The sequence below is a fragment of the Haliotis rubra genome, unplaced genomic scaffold (assembly GCF_003918875.1).
Source record: "Haliotis rubra isolate DU_JTF1 unplaced genomic scaffold, ASM391887v1 Scf1530, whole genome shotgun sequence".
Taxonomy (NCBI): Eukaryota; Metazoa; Mollusca; class Gastropoda; order Lepetellida; family Haliotidae; genus Haliotis; species Haliotis rubra.
The window spans coordinates 28,194-49,781 of NW_025765482.1; the positions used below are offsets into that span (position 1 = coordinate 28,194).

At 41.1% G+C, this 21,588-nt stretch overlaps 1 protein-coding gene across 1 annotated transcript; it reads left to right on the plus strand.

Annotated features, from left to right (window-relative positions):
• Window positions 1-343: 343 nt before the first annotated feature.
• Window positions 344-21,252, plus strand: LOC124270638 (AN1-type zinc finger protein 6-like). Its single transcript, XM_046705678.1, is given in 6 exon segments — window positions 344-454; window positions 7,402-7,654; window positions 16,162-16,326; window positions 17,479-17,515; window positions 17,517-17,578; window positions 19,159-21,252. Coding segments are annotated over 5 exon segments (639 nt in total). The 5' UTR covers window positions 344-454; window positions 7,402-7,428; the 3' UTR covers window positions 19,308-21,252.
• Window positions 21,253-21,588: the final 336 nt, after the last annotated feature.

Consider the following 21,588-nt stretch of genomic DNA (forward strand, 5'->3'; position numbering starts at 1 on the left):
TGTCATCATCATTACGCATGGTGAGTACATGGGATGGGGGACATTACACAATTACGGAAGCTTGTTATGAGGTGGGTGTGGCAACTTCTAAATACATCGGGGTTTTTTATTATTGTAAAATCTTATCTTATGATCCGTTCACTTAGTATTTGAAAACGTTAATATTTTAGAAAGTTATTAACGTTTGTTCCGGTTCATTGTTTTCATTACTTGTTTCCTTTGTTAAGAGGAAAAGTTCATTTGGTAACGGGAACTATCAAGCAACTAGTCATCTGTTTGTGACGTCACAAGAGAGGTCGCAATTTGGGGTCATGTATGTTTCAGCCAATCAACGGCTTGGAATGGAGGTCATGTGACTAGAATAATCAGGAATCGTGACACTGTGACTTTGAGCTGGGTTCACACGTAGGCAACAGAAAAGGTTTGGTACGCAGTTAAAACTCGAGTCCACCAGGTAAATACTGACCGTTAGTCCAAGAAAAAGACCCTACCAAGACTTACGAACCAATATTTTGCCAATGAAGCGCGTTTAAGGAGGATATTTGAGCGACGAAAGGAGACATTTCTGTTCAGACGATTATTCGGTCGCCATCTTGGACTGGGTGAGAAAGCAAAACAATATTTTGTATTGTCTATTTGGATGAAATACAGTATCACTGGGGCTGCATTTTCGCTGATTGCTGAATCCATTAGAAAGAGAATCGACCAATGTATGTTTTTAAGTTATTTTTGTGTAATTTGGGCGGGTAGTTTTTGTGAACGGTATTTTCCTCTGTAGTGTTTATTTCTCTGCCAACGCAACGACCCAGCTAGTTTAGCTGGTTTGATAAAGCAGGATACATGTACTTTCCTTCCCTCACCTTTCCTACAGAATTATGTCACTATCGTTACTTGTACGTGGTATTTATAACTTGAAATGTTGAAAAATGGCGTATATCTAACGTAATTTTTTGTCCGCTTGTGTGTAAGTAACCCCGATGTAAACAAAGTGGAAGTTTACGAGTTGAGTCTAAGGTATGATCAATTAATTCTAACTAAGCGCATATTTGAGGCTAAAAAGTCGAATAAGTCAACAGGGACAGTCGATCTTGTGAATATGCAGTGGATACTTGTTTGAAAACGTATGTAGACTTATATATATATGCTTTCATAACAGTTGGTTGACTAATATATCTTGGAGTGGACAGCTGTGAGTCACAAATAGGGTCATATATACTGTTAGTTATGAGGGATCAAAGTGCTTTGTTCACTCAGTCTCAGCTGTTGGGGAAGGTCAAATTAGGATGTCTGACTACTTGGACTTTGTCTCCATGAAGTCAATATTTCTCATCTTACATATACCTGTCTTTTTCATTTTGGTGATGTATCAATGACTAAGGTATTATGCAAATCAGCTGACAATCATAAAGTTAGGCATCTTGAGTTTTTCCTTGGATGGTTTGTTATGCACTGTTTGATGTTAAAGATGAATATGTCACAAACAGTGTTAATGGGGACATCTGACTTATGTTGGAGTTTCATGGGTGACCAATGTCCAATAACGGCTACTTAAGTTGATTATTTTATTGTTTATAAACCTATTCCTGAGAAATTAGACACTGTATTTTGTGTGGTCATAAAGTTTAATGATGTGTTATGTAAATTGTTTTCATCCACATACTTTTCATGCATCTTCATACACATCAACATCTAATAATTCAGTAGCCCCAGTCGAGTAAATGTTTTTGTGGTTAAGATTTTTAGACTTTGGGATACTAAATGAGCCGTACACAAATGTTTGTACCTAACAGTAATCACACTTTAAATTATCGTCAGATTTGTACCCATATTGGACATCTGGGACTGGTTCAGGATGACCTGTACCCAAATTTGGACAACTTGTACCCAGATTTTGGACAATTCAAACCCTGGATTGATTACCCGTACCCATGTAATTCATGGCTGAAACAGGATTGCAATAACCAGTAAACACTGTATTAAACAACACAAGATTTATTTTTATGATAATTTATTCAGCCCTGTGATAACAATCTGCCCGTTAGCTCTCTTCTTTCACAAAGCAAAACCATTCATATCTTATACATTTCAAATATGCATTCATTATACCTTTCAAACATTCATTCATTATACATTTCAAGCATTTCAGTCTCAATACGCCGAGTTACCACAGACATTCAGATGCTTCGCTAAAAGATCAGAGGCACTTTTTTGCAATATGTCACACTGTATTGACGTCAATACACCCTTCTGTATAATTTGGAACATATTTGCTCTTGGGTGTTCGTGTCATCCATGTGTTTCGTTAAGAATGCGTATGGGCTGCCCAACATAATGGGTTGTGTACCAACTGTTGCATCTGCTGAAAGAAATCCCAAAATACAAATTCAGGTTAGTGGAACCAACCCTGTTTTGACGTATTTTGCTTCCAGTACCATGGCAGGGTATTACTTATTTTCTGACGCTGTAATGTATGCTAACTGATGATGATAGTATGCGGGGGGGAGGGGGGGTGTGTGGGGTGTGGTGAGGTAACATACTGGTTGAAGCATTCGTTCGTCATACTCCTATCCCCCGCATTGGTGAATCCTATTTTTGGTATCCCAAGCATATTTCTGGAATAATGCTAAAAGCTGTTTAAAACCCTGCTAACTAATGGTATGATATCAGCCAGGTTTAGCCAGTCAACTACTGGCGTAGGCTTTCACTTTGACATCCTTTTATTTTTTGCAAGTGAAGGCATTAGGGATGTCACGATGCATAAGTTTCATGAATCGATACGTATCATGATACCTATTTTAGTGGCATTATTGCGTAGGTTACATTTTGAACATTAATATTTCATATTTTATAATTGTACATGAAAGATCAACATTTTGATTCTCTGAGATTAAAAAGTTCTAATTTCCCTTCTTTGTGCATGAAAAATAATCATTTATAACTCTCATAACATAAAAAAACATGATAAATTACAAAATGTAAACGATACAAAAACATATTTGAACCGATACTTTCAAAACTAAATATCAATACAGTTTTGAATGTATGGATAATTGTATTGTCTTAGAAACAGTATCGATGTATCGCGGCATTCCAAGACGGCATGTCATCTATTTTCATCTAATCTTAAACATGTTTGACACTCTGCTCTCTTACACTGACATATCACCTTCTGATGTCCAGTGCTGTTTCCCAGTCCACAACGATGAAATATCAACGTGTCATCCCTGAAAGACTGACATTATGATCAAAAGTGATGGGACACTGCTCAAGTCATGACATGTCTCCCGACAGCCTCCGTGGTGTAGTGGTTAGAGCATCCGCCCCGATCGCGTCATACCAAAAGACTTTAAAATATGGTACTTGTTGGTCCCTGCCTGGCGCTCGGCATTAATGGGTACAACAAGGACTGGTCGGCTTGGAGTCAGTATAATGTGTCTGAGTAGGGTATTCATGCTTCACTGCGGCATGGTATCTCAGTGAGCTAGCACTATAAAACCAGCTTAAGTCTGGGCTAGTACAAGCAGCCGACCATACACATACACACACATGCATGCACGTCGTCATATGAGCGAAATATTCTCAAGCTCGACGTTAAACCCAATTTCACCTCAAGTCATGACATGTCTCCCAATAGTTTGTGTGTGAGGAATGTTCTAGTTCGTAGTGTGGTGCAAAAACATCAACGGAAGACTGGTCCACAGCGGATTTCAGATAAGCAGTTAATGTAAGATAACTAGGATTTGAGGGAACATTTTTTTCTTTATTTTAGTGCTTACCCGGCTCGTGTCTAACCCTGCATAATTTTAAAATTAAAAGTTGATTTAATTTAAAGGGATTATTTTTGATGGTGTAGTTCATCATAACACGTTTTTCAAGCTGAAAACACTTCACAGTCCGCGTTAGTGCTTTAGAAATATTTTGTCTATTTCCATGAGGAGAAATCTGATTGATTTTATGATATATTTGAAAGCTCCAAATATTGATGCGAAAATTCAAATTAATAATCATATACAAGTGACTGTATGAACTTCAAATTATTTGATTTAACGAAGCAGACATCACCCAGGTGTAGGTTTGTATGTCAGCTGGTGTTTCATAGATGGTGTATCTAATATACAGATGGATATGGTGGTGCAATTTGTGCTGGAACCTGTTGTGATCTCACTTTGATATTAGAGATGTGCAGCAGTGATGGATTCTAATGTCCAGATGTTGGAAGAATGTTCGATGTAATGGCAAAGGCAGACAAGCAGGTGGTTTCCTGTATTTCTGTTGAGAGTGCTAGACTCTAGCAGTGCAGGGCTCTAGATAATTTTTCAACCTCAGGAGTATGTACTCCTTATTTTTTCAATATAGGAGTACTGGAAAAATATTAAGAGTACATTTAGAGTACTGAATGTAATTTAATGGAGTGTGACTACGACAAGATGAACAAGAGATGCTAGTAGCAGTTCGTTCATTATTCGTACAGCAATTTGATAACTTGACTGTTTACAAGTCGAGGCACAGTCTTGTTTCTGAATGAAACTTGTAATTTGTTTCTGTGCCGCCATGTTTACATACCCATGCACAATTTTGACCAATCACTTACCAAATTTAACCGAGATGATTCGCTGCGGTATGAGGTTTCCTTAGCAACCAGGATTTCCAAACACGACAAGGGAAACCCTAATGCGTCCTTATCATAGAACTGAATGAAAAGGTGCATTTGAGATGGCTTTTAAAGGAGTCCAGAGTTGGTGCGAGCTTCAGGTCAAAGGGTAAAGAGTTCCACAAGACCGAGGCAGTGTGTGAGAAGGATCTGTGACCGAAGGTCTTAAGCTTGTAGGGAGGTACTGTCAGGAGATTCTGCTGTTGTGACCGCAGTTCACGGGCTGGAACATACATATTTATGAGTTCAGATATGTAAGGAGGAGACTGACCATGAAGTGATTTATAAGTGAGACAAAGTATCTTGAACTGTATTCTGGCCCTCACTGGTAACCAGTGCAGTTGTTTAAGCACCGGCGTGATGTGAGTCTGTTTAGAAGAATGGTTTATTATCTGTGCGGCAATATTTAGGACCTTCTGTAGCTTGTCCAGTAGAAATACTAATTGGACTAATTGTAAACCAGAATGTACTCTGTTTTATTCAAATTTTGTAATAATACTTGGCAATATTCTGTCAAAAGTAAATCTGTAAAAGTCCTAATGTGATTTGTCTGTGAAAGAACTGCTGCAGTTAGTGTCAAAACATGTAGTCTTCTTGTTTGAACATGGAGCAATATTTTTGCAAAAGTTTGGGGTTAATACAAGGGGTGTGTCTACACTGGGCCAGAGGTTGATGTTTGTCGTCATGTTGTCAGCAAATGTTGGTAAAACTTCCAACTTTAAAATAAGAATATTTATATTCATTTCAGTAATGTAAATATAGCAGTAGCTAATGCTATGGCTATGTAGGATGACTTGTATATCACTGATAAAAGACCAGTGATTAATACCAGCACTGTGTTGGGTACAGTGGTAATTCATCTGGATTTGAAGAAAATTCAGATATCAAATAAGTCCCTGGTTTGTGCATGCTAATGCTTTTGTGATGAAATATATAGTCTGTTTGCAGTGAAAACGTACCGATGAATTTCACTCTAAACAAAAAGGTAAATCGAATAAAGTGAAATTAAGATTGCGAATCCGCATAAATCTACCTTGCCAATTGAACATTCAAATCTCAGAATTTTATTCAACTTAGGATAAAAGTTGTTTAACAAACGATCATAGTTTCAAATCGCTATTATTGGTTTGCATTACAAGGGGGTATGCACTTGATATGAAACACCGAGAACGAGTAGTGTTGGTTTAAGTTAACGCTCATCATGTTCCGCACGTGCATTTGTTTCACTGTTCAATCTACTGCGCTCACCCCCTTGTTGAAGTTAGGCGTCCCTCTAAATACTGTGACATTGCCTGTTGCAGTTGCTCCATTTCCATGTACCTAATCCTCTCATAGCTGCCCCACCTGTCATCAGGTCTTTACCCCATCTTCAGCCCAACTCCACCACACAGTGCACACCTTACAATATGTGTGGGTATGGTCCCCCCCCCCTCATTGTAGTGCCCCAGGACTACAATGTACTGCCTTATTTCCATCAATGTATAAACCTACAATGCCTTAGCCCCACCTTTATGGCTCACCTGCCACCGTTCTGTGCACCACCTTCGTTGTACTTCCGGTTGTCTGTCACTGTTGCGTGAACTGTGGATGCTACCAAGTTGTGGCCCACCCCCACCCCCACCACTTGTCCCTCCTTATCATCTTGTGTGTGCTCTTTGTTTTAGTTGCCAGTTACTAGCCACAAGCCTCACCTTCCGTCACCCTGTGCCTCTTCATCCCTGCTTCATCCCCAATCCATGTTGTACCCCACTTCAAGTGTGTTCTTTGTTATGGTTGCCAGTCACTTTGTCCAGTCGATAGATGCAAGGGCCTCATTGAGTTGTCCTTATGTGTCCTCTGTTTTTTTCAGCATCAAGAGTGAATGTCAGTGGGTTGGGTGTAAGAGCCCCCTTCCCCATTGCCATCAGCCCTCCCCATCTCCTCTGCCCATCTGGGGCGATGTCGTAGCCAAGTGGTTTAAGCGTTTGCTCATGCCGAAGACCAGGGTTCGATTCCACAGATGGGTACAATGTGTGAAGCCCATTTCTGGTGTCCCCTGTCATGATATTGCTGGAATGTTGCAAAAAGCAGCGTAAAATTAAACTCGCTCACTCACTCTGCCCATCCACCTATCTGAGATGTGTCCCACCTCATCCAACCATGGTGCCCCATCCTTCAATCCATGTTGTCCCCCACCTCCTAACCATGCTGTGCCCCACCCTCCCGACCATGCTGTCCCAGCCTCCCAACCATGCTGTGCCCCACCCTCCCGACCATGCTGTCCCCACCCTCCCAACCATGCTGTCCCCACCCCTCCCAACCATGCTGTCCCCACCCTCCCAACCATGCTGTCCCAAACCCTTCCAAGCATGCTGTGCCCCACCCTTCCAACCATGCTGCTCCCCACCCTACCAACCATGTTGTGACCCACCCTCCCAACCATGCTGTCCCCCCCTACCAACCACCCTCCCAACCATGCTGTCCCCCACCTCCCAACCATGCTGTCCCCACCCTCCCAACCATGCTGTCCCAAACCCTTCCAAGCATGCTGTGCCCCACCCTTCCAACCATGCTGCCCCCACCCTCCTACCAACCATGTTGTGACCCACCCTCTCAACCATGGCCCCACCCTCCCAACCATGCTCTGCCCTATCCTTCCAACCATGCTGTGTCCCACCTCCCAACCATGCTGTGTCCCACCTCCCAACCATGCTGTGTCCCACCTCCCAACCATGCTGTGCCCCACCTCATGTGTGTACCCTCTGTTTCAGTTGTGTGGGTGCCTGCCAGGGTTCTAGATGGAACAGAACGGGAACCAGAACCTGCCTCCCACTACACTCTGTCGCACAGGCTGTGGTTTCTATGGCAATGCTGCTTTCGATGGCATGTGCTCCAAGTGCTACAAAGATGCACTAAAGCGAAAACAGAACTCCTCCTCGCCTGTGAGTAGCGGTCGAGTCAGCCCCACAGGTGAGACCAACGACGTCTCCAGCATGTCTGCCACATTGGCTCAGACATCTCTAGGTAATTCTTGTCATCTTTGTTTGTAGTTCCATCCCCTTGTTCAGTTACCTCCCTTTGTTTAGCTCTGCTTCTTTCTACGCTGTCTATATCTATCTTCCCTGCAGACGCTTTTGTGGTAGACTTGTGACTACGCCTTAATGTATCACATTGGCAGACATCTCTACCTAATTCCTGTCAACTGTGCAGTTCCATCTCCTTGTTCAGTTACCTCCCTTGTTTAGCTTTGCATCTCTATCTCTGTATAAGTTATCTCTGCTGAAGCTTATGTGGCAGACTTACAGCCGTCCTCAGTGTGTACATGGTTTGGTATTCAGTTTACAATGTCACTAACTGCTGCTACTAACTCTCATGTTTAACAAAAGTCTAATAAGCTTGGCGTTGATTGTTGGTATGGGGATATTTTCAAGAATGGAATATGCCAAAATCTAACTTCAGACCATGAAATATTTTTGTCCCCCCACCGCAATGCGGAAGGGGGAACTATGCAGGGATAGAAATACTTCTTTTTTCTAACTGTGCCTCAGGGCACCAGGCAAATATTTTAAACGTGCCTTTCAGAAATCAAGTGTGCCCACATGTAGCAAGGATGATGATCATATGAAATGTAATGTCAGTAAACAACAAATGTAACCTGTTTTCTGTTATCACCGATATGTGTTGTTTAAGATGGCTTTCTTAAACTTCATTTGTTCTGCTTTCCCAACACCTTTAATAGCTAAGAATTTTGTGACAGGTTTACTTGTTCAATATATCTAACATACACAATTTCCTCTTCAATAACCAATCTATCAGTACTCCCATCACTCTAAATGGAAAAACAACCAGATTTCTTGACATCATCCATCATAATTCCAGTGATTTCCTTGGCGATAAAGTCAATAAATGTTTTTGCTTGTTTGTCATTTGCGTAAGTGTTTTGTTTTGGGGATTACATGACTAAAGGTGAGGTATGCGTGCCATAAGAACACCAAGAACATTTTTTAACCGTGCCATTTCAGTATTTACCGTGTCATGGCACCCTAATATATGGGGTATTTCGAACCCTGCTATGTATCCAGCGGCGTCCGTACGTAGTACGTACGTTCCGATTCTTGTTAACGCGATATCTCATGAACTGTTGTACCCAATGTCTTCAAATTTGGTCACATCCTACATTGGGAGATTATGCAGACACCGGTCAATTTGGGTGACCTTTACCTTATTTAAAGGTCACCACAACACTTTGACCACTTTTCAAACTCTTGTTAGCATGATATCTCATTAACTGTTGTACCCAATGTCTTGAAATTTGGTGACAGCCTACATTAGGGGATTACGCAGACACCAGTCGATTTGGGTGACCTTATTTTTCAAGGACACCACGACACTTTGAGCACTTTTCAAACTGTTGTTAACGTGATATCTTCTGCACTGTTGTACCCAGTGTCTTCAAATTTGGTGACAGCCTACATTGGGGGATTTCACAGACACCAGTTTATTTAGGTGACCTTGACCTTATTTTCAAGGTCACCACGACACTTTGAACACTTTTCAAACTCTTCTTAACACGGCATCTCATGGACTGTTGTACCCAATGTCTTCAAATTTGGTGACAGCCTACATTGGGGGATTTCACAGACACCAGTTTATTTGGGTGATCTTGACCTTATTTTCAAGGTCACCACGACACTTGGAACACTTTAAAACTCTTCTTAACACGGCATCTCATGGACTGTGTTGTACCCAATGTCTTGAAATTTGGTGACAGCCTACATTGGGGTATTACACAGACACCAGTTTATTTGGGTGACCTTGACCTTATCTTCAAGGTCACCACGATACTTAGACCGCTTTTTAAAGGCGATATCTCATAAAACATTGCACCCAATGTTTCAAGTATGTTGACAGCCTACATTGGGTGATTATGAAGATACCAGTCATTTCAGGCATCTTGTATGTGACCCCCAATTTTTTTTTAGTAAATATAGGTATTCCATTCTTTAGCAGCAGGGGACATTACCATATCAGTGGCAAACACTTGTTTGTCTTTGCTTCTGTATAAACATGAATGAAAGACAGCTGAACTATGGAATGTGTACTCGCTTAAAATAGAAATATCAGCACTTATTGCAAACAACGTGCAATCCTCATCATAATGATGTGAAAGCACCACGTTTTCAATGGAAACTGGGTACGGTGGGGTAGCCTAGTGGTTAAAGCATTCGCTCGTCACGTCACACCGAAGATCTGGTTGCGATTCCCCACATGGGTACAATGTGTGAAGCCCATTTCTGGTGTCCCTGTCGTGATATTGCGGGAATATTGCTAAAAGCGGCGTAAAACTAAACTCACTCAATTGACCCGTGAAGGTCCGGGTTAGAATATTGATCTTCAGTAACTCATGCTTGTCGTAAGAGGCGACTAACGGGATTGGGTGGTCAGGCTTGTTGACTTGGTTGACACATGTCATCGGTTCCCAATTGCGCAGATCGATGCTCATGCTGTTGATAACTGGATTGTCTGGTCCAGACTCGATTATTTACAGACAACGGCCATAGAGCTGGAATATTGCTGAGTGTGGCGTAAAACAAAACTCACTCACTCACTCACTCACTCACTCACTCACTCACTCACTCACTCACTCACTCACTCACTCACTCACTCACTCACTCACTGGAAACTGCAGCAAACCAAGTGCGGAAGTACTCGGTCTGTTGTCATCTGTTTCATTTAATGAGTTGGATTTCATTTCTTGGGGTGCTTAGGGTAGTAGAGTGGTTAAACCGTTTGCTCATCAAACTGAGCACGCGGGTACAGTGTGTGAAGTTGTGTTGGGAATTGGTTAAAATCTCATAATTGATGATTGGTTCATTACCACTGATCAATCATTGAAAATAATTGGTTAGCGTCATTTATGAAATTTGTCAATGCACAAAAAAATAAGGGAAAAAAACGTAGTTATTTTGGGGGTTTTTGGGCAAAATTTCACATCTTTAAAGGATGACTAGTATGTTAGGAACATAAATTTCTTGGTGCCTTTAAGATAAATTCAATCATGACTTTGAACGAGCTTGTAGTGCTTATGAAATGTAACAGACAAAACCAACCTTGTGAAAAATATTGTTGATGAAAACAAGCGTTCCAGAATTGTTTGTGTTCAATTATGAGAAATCATGATCTATTGCTTGGTCGTGTAGTCACTGCGACCAATCTTCGATTATTTCAATTAATCGGATCACCACTAGAGTGAAGCCCATTTCTGGTGTTCCCTGCCATGATGTTGCTGGAATATTGCTAAAGCTGCGTAAAACTAAACACTCTCATTTGTTTGGTTTTAGTCCTTACAATGATTACAACCAATTAGGTTGTATTATGTGTGTTTTTCTATTTTTAGTGTGGACATTTTCCATAATTTTTCCACATTTTTCAACAAGTTTTCTTTGGTACCCTACCGTGTACTGCTGGAATGTTGTAAAAACCCGCGAAGATTTGAGTTAGGGTGGTCAGGCTTGCTGACTTGCTTGACACGTCATGTCCCGCTTGTGTAGATCGAAGCTCATGTTGTTGATCACTGGATTGTCTGGTCCACACTCAAGTATTTACAGATTGCTGCCATATAGCTAGAGTGTGGCATAAAACTAAACCCCCCTTGCTTAAAGTGAAGTAAAACCACACACGCTCCAGTGATTTAATAAATGTCAACATATGCTATGTTGTCAATCATCATTTATGATTTTTATATGTTTGATTGGCTTATGATTACAGTCAGGGATCATGTTTCCAACATGAAACATCTGTATGCATTTCATTGGCCTTGCATGATGCTGTTGGTATAAACGTCACTCACATAGTAGTTCGTTTGCAATCAACTATAGTTTGGCATGAAATGCACGTGGACCCGTTTTTTTGTAAATATCTCTTCATCCAATGACCCAATCGATCTCAAACTGTGCAAGTGGATGTTTTGTCAGACAACCTAATCACATTGTAAATCACCGATTTTATGCATTTGTATTAAAGAATCTGTCTATGTAACTGTCAACAAAATAAACAGCAGAACGCAGAAGGCTTGCAGAGGGAGGGAGCCAATGACCTGTAACAGCGGCAGTGTTGGGTCATAAAGGTCAACGTTCGTCAATGTAGGTCAGCTATGCTGATGACCCTGATGTCAAAAGAATCTAACTTTGGATGCCTACCTTTTTGTACAAGGTTTTGTTTCTTGGTTGTTGGTTTATTTTTCACAATTGTTAGCACGATGTTCTTTTTCATGCCAAGAGCAAAAGTTGTATGTTTCATGTAATCAGACACCTTATAAATCGGTTTGCTACCTTTGCTCTCTTTAAAAAAAAAATTAAACACATTGCTAATTAAACGTTTAGCATCATCTGAATAAGCTTTCATGATGACAGCTAGAAGTAGTCAATGTGAATGATCCAAACGGTCTATCACTGTGCAGTGCACAGGTAACTATCATGAACTGCACGTGCATTTACCTTTATGACCCAACACTACCGCTGTTACAGGTCATTGGCTCCCTCCCTCTGCAAGCCTTCTGCGTTCTGCTGTTTATTTTGTTGACAGTTACATAGACAGATTCTTTAATACAAATGCATAAAATCGGTGATTTACAATGTGATTAGGTTGTCTGACAAAACATCCACTTGCACAGTTTGAGATCGATTGGGTCATTGGATGAAGAGATATTTACAAAAAAACGGGTCCACATGCATTTCATGCCAAACTATAGGTTCACTTAAAGGCATCAGGGGGCGGTGGGGTAGCCTAGTGGTTAAAGCATTCGCTCGTCACGCTGAATGGGTACAATGTGTGAAGCCCATTTCTGGTTTCCCCCGCCGTGTGATGTTGCTGGAGTATTGCTAAAAGCAGCGTAAAACCATACTCAGTCAGTCAGTAAAGGCATCAGTGTCATTAATCTGACCATGGGTAGTGCAAATGATGGTGAGTTTGTGCCAACTGGCAACTCAAGTACTTTTCTTACTTGGTGCTATTGATTCCTTCGAGTTCGACAACTCACATATTCCTTTCGCAGATCAAGTCCGAGATCTTGGTGTAATCCTAGACTCAAATTTGTCACTTGACAATCATGTCCAGGGCTGGAAATAACTTTAAAATTGCTAGTGTACTCCGGTACAGTCGAACAAGTAAAATCACTTGCCCTGATAATTTTTCCACTATACTGGCCGATTTTCTTGTTGATTTTTTAAAATAAACAACATAATTAACATTGGAAAGTCAACTGGACACTGGTACATTGTGATATACAAATTTGCTTGCCCGACAGAAAAAAACTCTTGACTCGGCGCCGGGCAATGGGTTATTTCCACCCCTGCATGTCTCTAATCGAAGTTAAGACCTGCTTCATCTCACCTCGAACATAGGCAATATCCGGCCAATACCTGACAACTGAAACAGCAACAACTCGCTTCTATCCCTTGTCATGAGCAGACTTGACTATTGCAACTGTCTGTTGGCCGGTGCAACCAAGTCTCAGTTACAAAAGCTACAAAGAGTCCAGAATGTAGCAGCCCTCATTGTGACAAGATCCAGGAAGAATGACCATATCACTCCTCTTCTTCTATACTTTCTAAACTGGCTGCCCATGGATTTCAGAATTGAGTTTAAACTTCTCTGCCTTGTCTTCTGTCTGTGTGGAACTGCCCCTACATATTTATCCAGTCTTCTTTCTCTGTACAAGCCTTCTCGCTCGCCCCGTTCGCAATATAAAAGTCTGCTTGTTGTCCCTAAAACAAGAACAGTGCAGTATGGAAACAGATCCTTTGCCTATGCAGCACCAGTGGCCTGGAACAAACTTCCACAGAATCTCAGGGACTGTACTGACTTTGTCACTTTCAAATCCCGGTTAAAGACACATTTGTTCAGGACAGCCTTTTCAACTATAACTATGTAATTTGTTACATTCTATCTGCGCTTTGAGCATGGACTGCATGGATACCAGCGCATTACAAATGTGTTATGATGATGATGATATTAGCTCTCTCTGTGTGTGTGTGTGTGTGTGTGTGTGTGTGTGTGTGCATGTGTGTGCGTGCGTGCGTGCGGCGCGTCGCGTGCGCGAGCGAGCTGACCAGCTTTCACACATTTTGTGAAAATTGATGTCAACAATATTGAATTGAACTTGGACTGAAATTGGTAGAGAGATTACGGACATAATAAGATCTCTCAAGAGCACCTTTTCACGACCAGATAGTGTCATAATAGAAGTAATTTATATCCTTAAGTACAGATTGGTTGATATACTTTTTTTACCTGGCAAGAAAACTTCCAAACATCGACACTCATTGTCTGTGTGTATTAAAGGCTGAGCTATATGAATGATGCATGGGCTCTTTAGTAAATCTCAAGTCTGCTTTCTGAAACAATCCGGCTTCATTTCTTTTCCTCTACATTCTGAGGACTGGTGAAATTCCAGGTAAGAATTGGTCTTCAGCAACCCTAGAGTCGTAAGAGGCGACCGGTTAGAGCGTCTGCTCGGAGTGCGGAAGGTCTCAGGTTCAATCCCCGACCGCGTCATACCAAAAGACGTTAAAATATGGTACTTGTTGGTCCCTGCCTGGCGCTCGGCATTAATGGGTACAACAAGGACTGGTCGGCTCGGGAGTCAGTATAATGTGTCTGAGTGGGGTATTCATGCTTCACTGCGGCATGGTATCTCAGTGGGCTAGCACTATAAAACCAGCTTAAGTCTGGGCTAGTACAAGCAGCCGCACATACACATACACACGCATGCACGTCGTCATATGAGCGAAATATTCTCAAGCACGACGTTAACCCAATTTCACCTCACCTCCTCTACATTCAGAGGACTGGTGAAAATCCAGGTAAGGTTTGGTCTTCACCAACCCTAGAGTCGTAAGAGGCGACCAACGTGATCGGGTGGTCAGGCACACTGATAAGGTTGAAGCATGTCATCATATCCAAACTGCATAGGTTGATGTCAAAAACTACATCAACAAATACAGACGGTAGCCTTTCATGACAAAACCAATGCTAACCTAGATCTTCACGGGTACTCTTATTAACTGACCTTACTGGACTCAACAGAATTTTACTGGACTCTGTGTGTGATCCAGTGGTTGAAGAAGTCTGTGATTTTCTGTGTCCACAAAAAGTAGTATTCAAGTTTGTCAGTTTGTTGTGTCAAAAGTATAGATGCAGTGCTTCGCTTCTGCAATTATGTCCTGCATGCCACGTGTATAAAATTTGTTTCATACAAATAACTTTTAATCCCTGTAAATTCCTGGTGGTTAAAGAGTTCGCTCGTCATGCCGAAGACTACAGTCCGTTTGGCTCAAAAGCGGACCGATGAATTGCAATCTAACTCGAAAACTAATAAACATAACATACTCAATGAAACGCTGATCATAATCAAAACATCATACCCACTCTGTGTTATGAGGGAGGAATGCAGAGAAAGGGACAGCCAGGTGTTCGAGAAGCACGTTCACAGACAAAGTTATTTATTCATTAACCTGTGCTGTGCCATCTCCATCCGTTCTCGAACACCTGGCTGTCCCTTTCTCTGCACTCCTCCCTCGTAACAAACAGTGAACTGTGTCAATATTTTAATGATAGTTTGTTAAACAACTTTCTGCAAAAACCTCACAGAGTGGGTATGATGTTTTGATTATGGTCAGCGTTTCATTGAGTATTTTATGTTCATTAGTTTTCGAGTTAGATTGCAAATCATAGGTCCGCTTTTGAGCCAAACGGACTATACATGGGTACAATGTCTGAAGCCTGTTTCTGGTGTCCTCCACCATGATATTGCTGGAATAGTGTTAAAAGCATCATAAAACATTCACTCACTCATCTCGTACCAAGAGATGTTAAAAAGGTGATTCAAGATATTACCCCGCAGGGCTTGATTTAGTGCTTTGTTACTTGCACTGGTGCAACCCAATATTACAAAGTGCAACCGAATTATTTGTCTAACTTACACCAGGTGCAAGTCAATTTTGAGACATAAATCAACAATAAATCTAACATAAGCATTTTTATGTCAGCTCATTTTTTTTCTAAGCTTTGAATAATTTAGTAGCACATTTCTTTCATTACATATTATGATAAGAGCAGTGCAACTGGAATTTGGCTGGTGCAGCTAGGTTTTTACCATAGGTTGCTTCTGGTGCAACTAGGTTAACATCTCTTAAATCAAGCCCTGCCCTGCCTGACAATAAGTAGATAAAACAAGACATGTCGGAGTCAGTAACTTTTTCTCAAGTGGGCTTTCCATGTTAGAACAGCAATGTGGTATCCTTATCAGCGAACAGATCCAGAGATATAAAAGGCAAAGATCCTCACACTAAACCCAATTTTATGACTCGGCATGCCCAGATTGTATAAATGGAGTTACTGATTATTGTATTGTAGTCACGGACCAATGGTCACCATTATTTTCGTAATAAAGAATAAAGATAAATGCAGTTGTACTATCATGATGTGCAGTATGGTCAACTCAAGGCTGACTTTCTGTTTGCTGCCTCCAGGTACAACATCACCAGATCCTCCATCTTCCACGTCGCCACCCCCTGGCAGCACGCCCAGCACTACCAACACCACACCTAGCGTGGAGACGGCCACGCCCACTGTGCCTGTAGCCAGCGCCAGTCAGGAAAAGCAAGACACGGAGAAGACAGAAGAAGGAGCCACTGGTACGAGTTGTCTCCCCTTGACATTACTCAGAGTATTCACAGTTTACAATCACATCAGTGTTCACGAATAGCATCGGTCCCTCGGACAAATCCGACAGTTTCGCCGACGGTGCGATGGAAGTCTACAACCTGCTGGCCCCAGTGTCCGGCTGTCTGTTTCACAATGACTTGACTGAAGTTGTTATATGTGACCCTTGTTTGCTGTTTATCAATTTTACGTTTGTTAATAATTTCAGTGCCAATTATGAGAAATGTTAAATCTGAAATATGTGTAGTCTTTATTCTATGGGTCCTGTGAATTTTCAGTGGGTCAGACATCTGAATCTTACAGGACCCAATGCCCTGTTACTTTGAACACAATTCATGAACTCTGTCACATTCATTTGGTTAGTCTTAGAGTTACAACTGTGGATCTTGTGGTACCTGTTTGGGGAATTCTGTGTTAAAATGGGGCAGTACCCAATCTTATAATAAGCATATGCTTGTTATGTCTCAGACCAGAGACCCGTGAAGGTCCGGGTTAGAATATTGATCTTCAGTAACCCATGCTTGTCGTAAGAGGCGACTAACAGGATTGGGTGGTTAGGCTCGCTGACTTGGTTGACACATGTCATCGGTTCCCACTTGCACAGATCGATGCTCATGCTGTTGATCTTTGGATTGTCTGGTCCAGACTCGATTATTTACAGACCGCCGTCGTATGGCTGGAATATTGCTAAGTGCGGCCTAAAACTAAACTCACTCGAAGACCAGGGTTCAGTGCCTCACAGAAGTACTGGGGTGGTGGGGTAGCCTAGTGGTTAAAGCGTGTGCTGGTCACGCCAAAGACCCGGGTTCGATTCCCGACGAGCAAAATGTGTGAAGCCCATTTCTTGTGTCCCCCGCCGTGACATGGCTGGAATATTGCTAAGAGCGGCGTAAAACTAAACTCACTCACATCTCACATAAGTACTACTCCACACTGCTGCTGCTGGAATGTTGCAGACAATCAATACAATATTACTCATTCACGGGGGTGCTAATTATATGAAGGATTTCGGGTTTGAAAAGTGAATATACATGTTTGTCTCATTTCTTATGGAAAGAGTTGTGAAGACATGTAGTCAAACACCTGGTGTCCCACCTGCCTAACCGTTTGTTGTTTGTCACCAGGGGGGGCCGAGGTGTCAGATGACGGGAAGTCTGAAGACGAAAGACAAGAAGCCTAAGAAAAACAGATGTCATACTTGTAAGAAGAAGGTTGGACTAACAGGTGAGTCAGGCAGTACCTTGATCTCACGAATAATAAACCTAATCAGTAATAGGTTTTAACACATTTTATTGATTTGTGCAAGCAGAGGCCTTTGATGTTGCTGCTCGAATCAAATACAACTTTGTCTGCAATTTGAAAGGTCGCTATAACTTCTTAAAGCACCTGAGCAGGAATGAAAAACTGATTTTTTGTACTTCAGAGTAACAATTTAATCGAAGTTTGAAACTATCATGATTCTTATTGGTCATCAAGAGGTATCAAATCACAATAAGCACCTCATTAGTCAAAATCAACTGATAGCACTTCTTCATCTGTTATTATGTTTGGGAAGTTTTATATATGTACTATTATTGGTTGTAATGAAATTCTAAGTATGTGTAGCAATACAATTGGGGCTTTTAAAGATTATACCCATGAGTATTTATTACTTTGCCTAACAAAGTCAACCGCCTCCGTGGTGTAGTGGTTAGAGCGTCCGCCCCGGTTCGATCCCCGACCGCGTCATACCAAAAGACGTTAAAATCTGGTACTTGTTGGTCCCTGCCTGGCGCTCGGCATTAATGGGTACAACAAGGACTGGTCGGCTCGGAGTCAGTATAATGTGTCTGAGTGGGGTATTCATGCTTCACTGCGGCATGGTATCTCAGTGGGCTAGCACTATTAAAAAACCCAGCTTAAGTCTGGGCTAGTACAAGCAGCCGCACATACACATACACACGCATGCACGTCGTCATATGAGCGAAATATTCTCAAGCACGACGTAAAATCCCAATTTCACCTCACCACACCTAACAAAGTCATCAGCAACCCATGCTTGTCATAAGAGGCGACTAACAGGAGCGGGTGGTCAGAATGACTGATTGGTTGACAGATCTTATACCAGTGTATGAAATAAGGCGCGTCTGACAGCCCTAGACAGGCTAGATTTTGGCTGGACGGTCTAATTTTACAGCTAGCCAGCTCAATGGACGGGTGAAAAAAATATATTCAGATAACATGTCCATTGGCACTGTCTATTTAGTATTTAAGAAGGACTGGTTAAATCTCTTCTGGGCTGGTAAGTTTTTGAAGTTACCAGCCCATATGTCTGGCTGGGTTTTTGGCTTATTTCATACACTGCTTATACCAATTGCGAAAATCGATGCTCATGATGTCAATCACTGGATTGTCTAGGCCAGATTTGATATCATATTGCTGGAAAATGGCTGAAGTGCAGCGTTAACCAACAAACAAACAAATCAAGCTAAATTAACTTGATTTGAGAACGGTGTAATATTCTACATAGAAGCATCACCATGTGCAATTAACAAAAAGTTGCTCTCACAAAGTCATTTGCTTCATCACAGATTTGTAAGTGTAAATGATTACAGATGAATGGGTTGGTTGGGTGGCCATGTGGTTAAAGTGTTGCTCGTCTTGCCAAAGATGCGAGTTCAGTTCCCACATGGGTACAATATGTGAAGCCAAATTCTGGTGTCCCCTGCCATGATGTTACAGGAATATTGCTAAAACTTGCATCAAACTAAACTCACTCACTCACTTATAGTTGAATGTTGACGTGTGATATTTGTGTTTTGCAGGCTTTATGTGTCGCTGTGGGGGGCTCTACTGCAGTCTACACCGATATTCAGACAAACACGACTGCAGTTTCGATTACAAAGAATTAGCACAACAGCAGATCCGGAAGAATAACCCAGTGGTCGTAGGCAAGAAGATTCAGAAGATATAAGGGGCTGCCAATAAGGATAGTGAAGAGCATTGGGATTAGAAAAGTGGGAGTTTTTAAAAAAATATCAACAATTACCAACACGATTGAGTTCTACCACTATCACTGCACTTGGTGACCTGGTAAACTCTGATACAATGAAACCCTCCTGTTATTTTGCCTGTTAGTGCAACAAGCATTGGTGCGTTTTTTTGTGCACACTTTCAGTGCATTATCTCAGTGCAGCCAGAAAAGACTGAAGGGCATTATGGGATTTGCACCAACGGATGAGTTTGCGACAAGTGGATATGGATTGGTGGTTAATTCCGAGCTTCATCATGGCTGATTATAATATGTTGATCATGATACAGATTTTCTTTCCTTATTATTATTATTTACAATTGTGTGTAATTTGAACTTATGGTACACTACATATATGTGCGTATGTAAGTTTGTATGTACGTTCGTTTCCGAATCTTGGGCTTTTTCTATTACCCCGGATGCTCCTCAATGTTTGTTTGTTTATGGTGTTATGACAATGTACCCTCCAACTGACACATTGAGCGCGCCTGTTAGTTGCAATTAAGCGAGTGCTGTGGATATGTCTATTAACAATCACCTGAATAGGAGCTTTACTTCGCCACTTTTGTATGCTTAAATAACCACAGTGATTATCCTAGGTTGAAGTCGTGGCAGAACGTGTAACACGATTAAGCAGTATTACCACAGGGATATATACTGACCAGAGATCATACTTAACACTAGTGCCCACCTGAAAGTGTTGTACCACGTTTAAGGCAGCAGGGCCCCGATCCTCAAAGCAATCCTAGTGCTACGACAGTCATAAGTCTATGTTATAGTAGGGGAGTTACAATCATCTTAGCGCTATGATTGCTTTGAGGATTGGGGGCCCAGGTTTGCAAAGAATATACTGAACTAAAAATCTTTGGGATTTGGGAGATGTTTTTAGGTAATTGTGTCATTTCAAACATATCCCCCAATGTTTTCTGATCCCTAATGTTTTTGTTCAGTATGTCAGGGTTTTAACTTCAGTTGTACTGTACAGGCGTGTGATATTCTTGGGGTAAGTTTGATCTCTGTGCTTTGTGGTTTTTATTAAATATGCCTAGGATACGCATTGTTTCCAGTATAAGCGCGTATTTATCAAATTTTTTAGGACTTTTTGATTGTGTATTAATTGATTACCTCCACAATTCTGCTTTGTAAATTGACAACTAGCCAAATGTCACCTCAATCACGTATTCTAGTGATTGAAGCCTTTATGCTGATGGTGGAGTATTGAACCTATATTTGTTATTGTGTTCTGGGTTTTAGTTTGGTTCAAGGTAGAGGTACATATTGATGATTTGCTACCATTTTGAAGTCTAAAATGTATATTAGCTATATAATTGATTTGAAACCAGAATATGTATCCTCTAGTCTTAATGATGATTGCTTTTGATTATAAACCGTATCAGTAACTGTTGCCATGGTAACTTACCCTGGTTACGCTTTACCTCATTTCGTGGGACAATTCTGAGCCCTTGGCAAAATAACCTTAGCTCTGGGACCTTATATTTCATAAATCAATTATCAGGACTATTATTATCCCAGTGTTTCGGTTATTTTGTAAGGGGCTGCCACTTCATTGCGTTTCAAGTCACTTAGAATCCGGTTTATGGACTGTAAGCTCCTTACCTCCAACTCTCCACTCTACGGCAGTGTGTATCTTGATTACCACATCCTTTCACAATGTACAGATTTCAGCCACTGGATTTCTTGAGCATGAAATATTATTTTCTTCTATGCAGAATAGTTAGAAAGTTCTGTTCAATATTTGCCATGAATACGGTATATGTAATAATGCGTCAGAAATTTGAAAAAAAATATTAATATATAATAAAAAAAAATTGTCAGTGCTTTCTTCATAAAGCAAGAAGCATTTATGAGTATTAAAACATGAAATATATCTAGTTGTTTTATTATTTCAACCATCTGATTCAGGTGAATGAGATTGGGAAGCTTTTGGTAATTACTGCAGTGGAAGTCAAAACACATTTCTACCCACATGTTATATTCAGTATTATTTATATTTGCTATCGCCAAGGTGTAATACAGAAGACACCAATATGGAAATTCATTCTTGTACGCATGCTTTTTGCTGCTTGAAGTTTTCACCGTGATCTCGCCATCCCAAAATTGGCTTTGGGTACAGATAGCCAAAGAGTGAAATATAGCTATTCGGCCCATAGGCTTGACTCCGATATATTTATAAGCATGACCTATACCTATAAGATATAAAAGG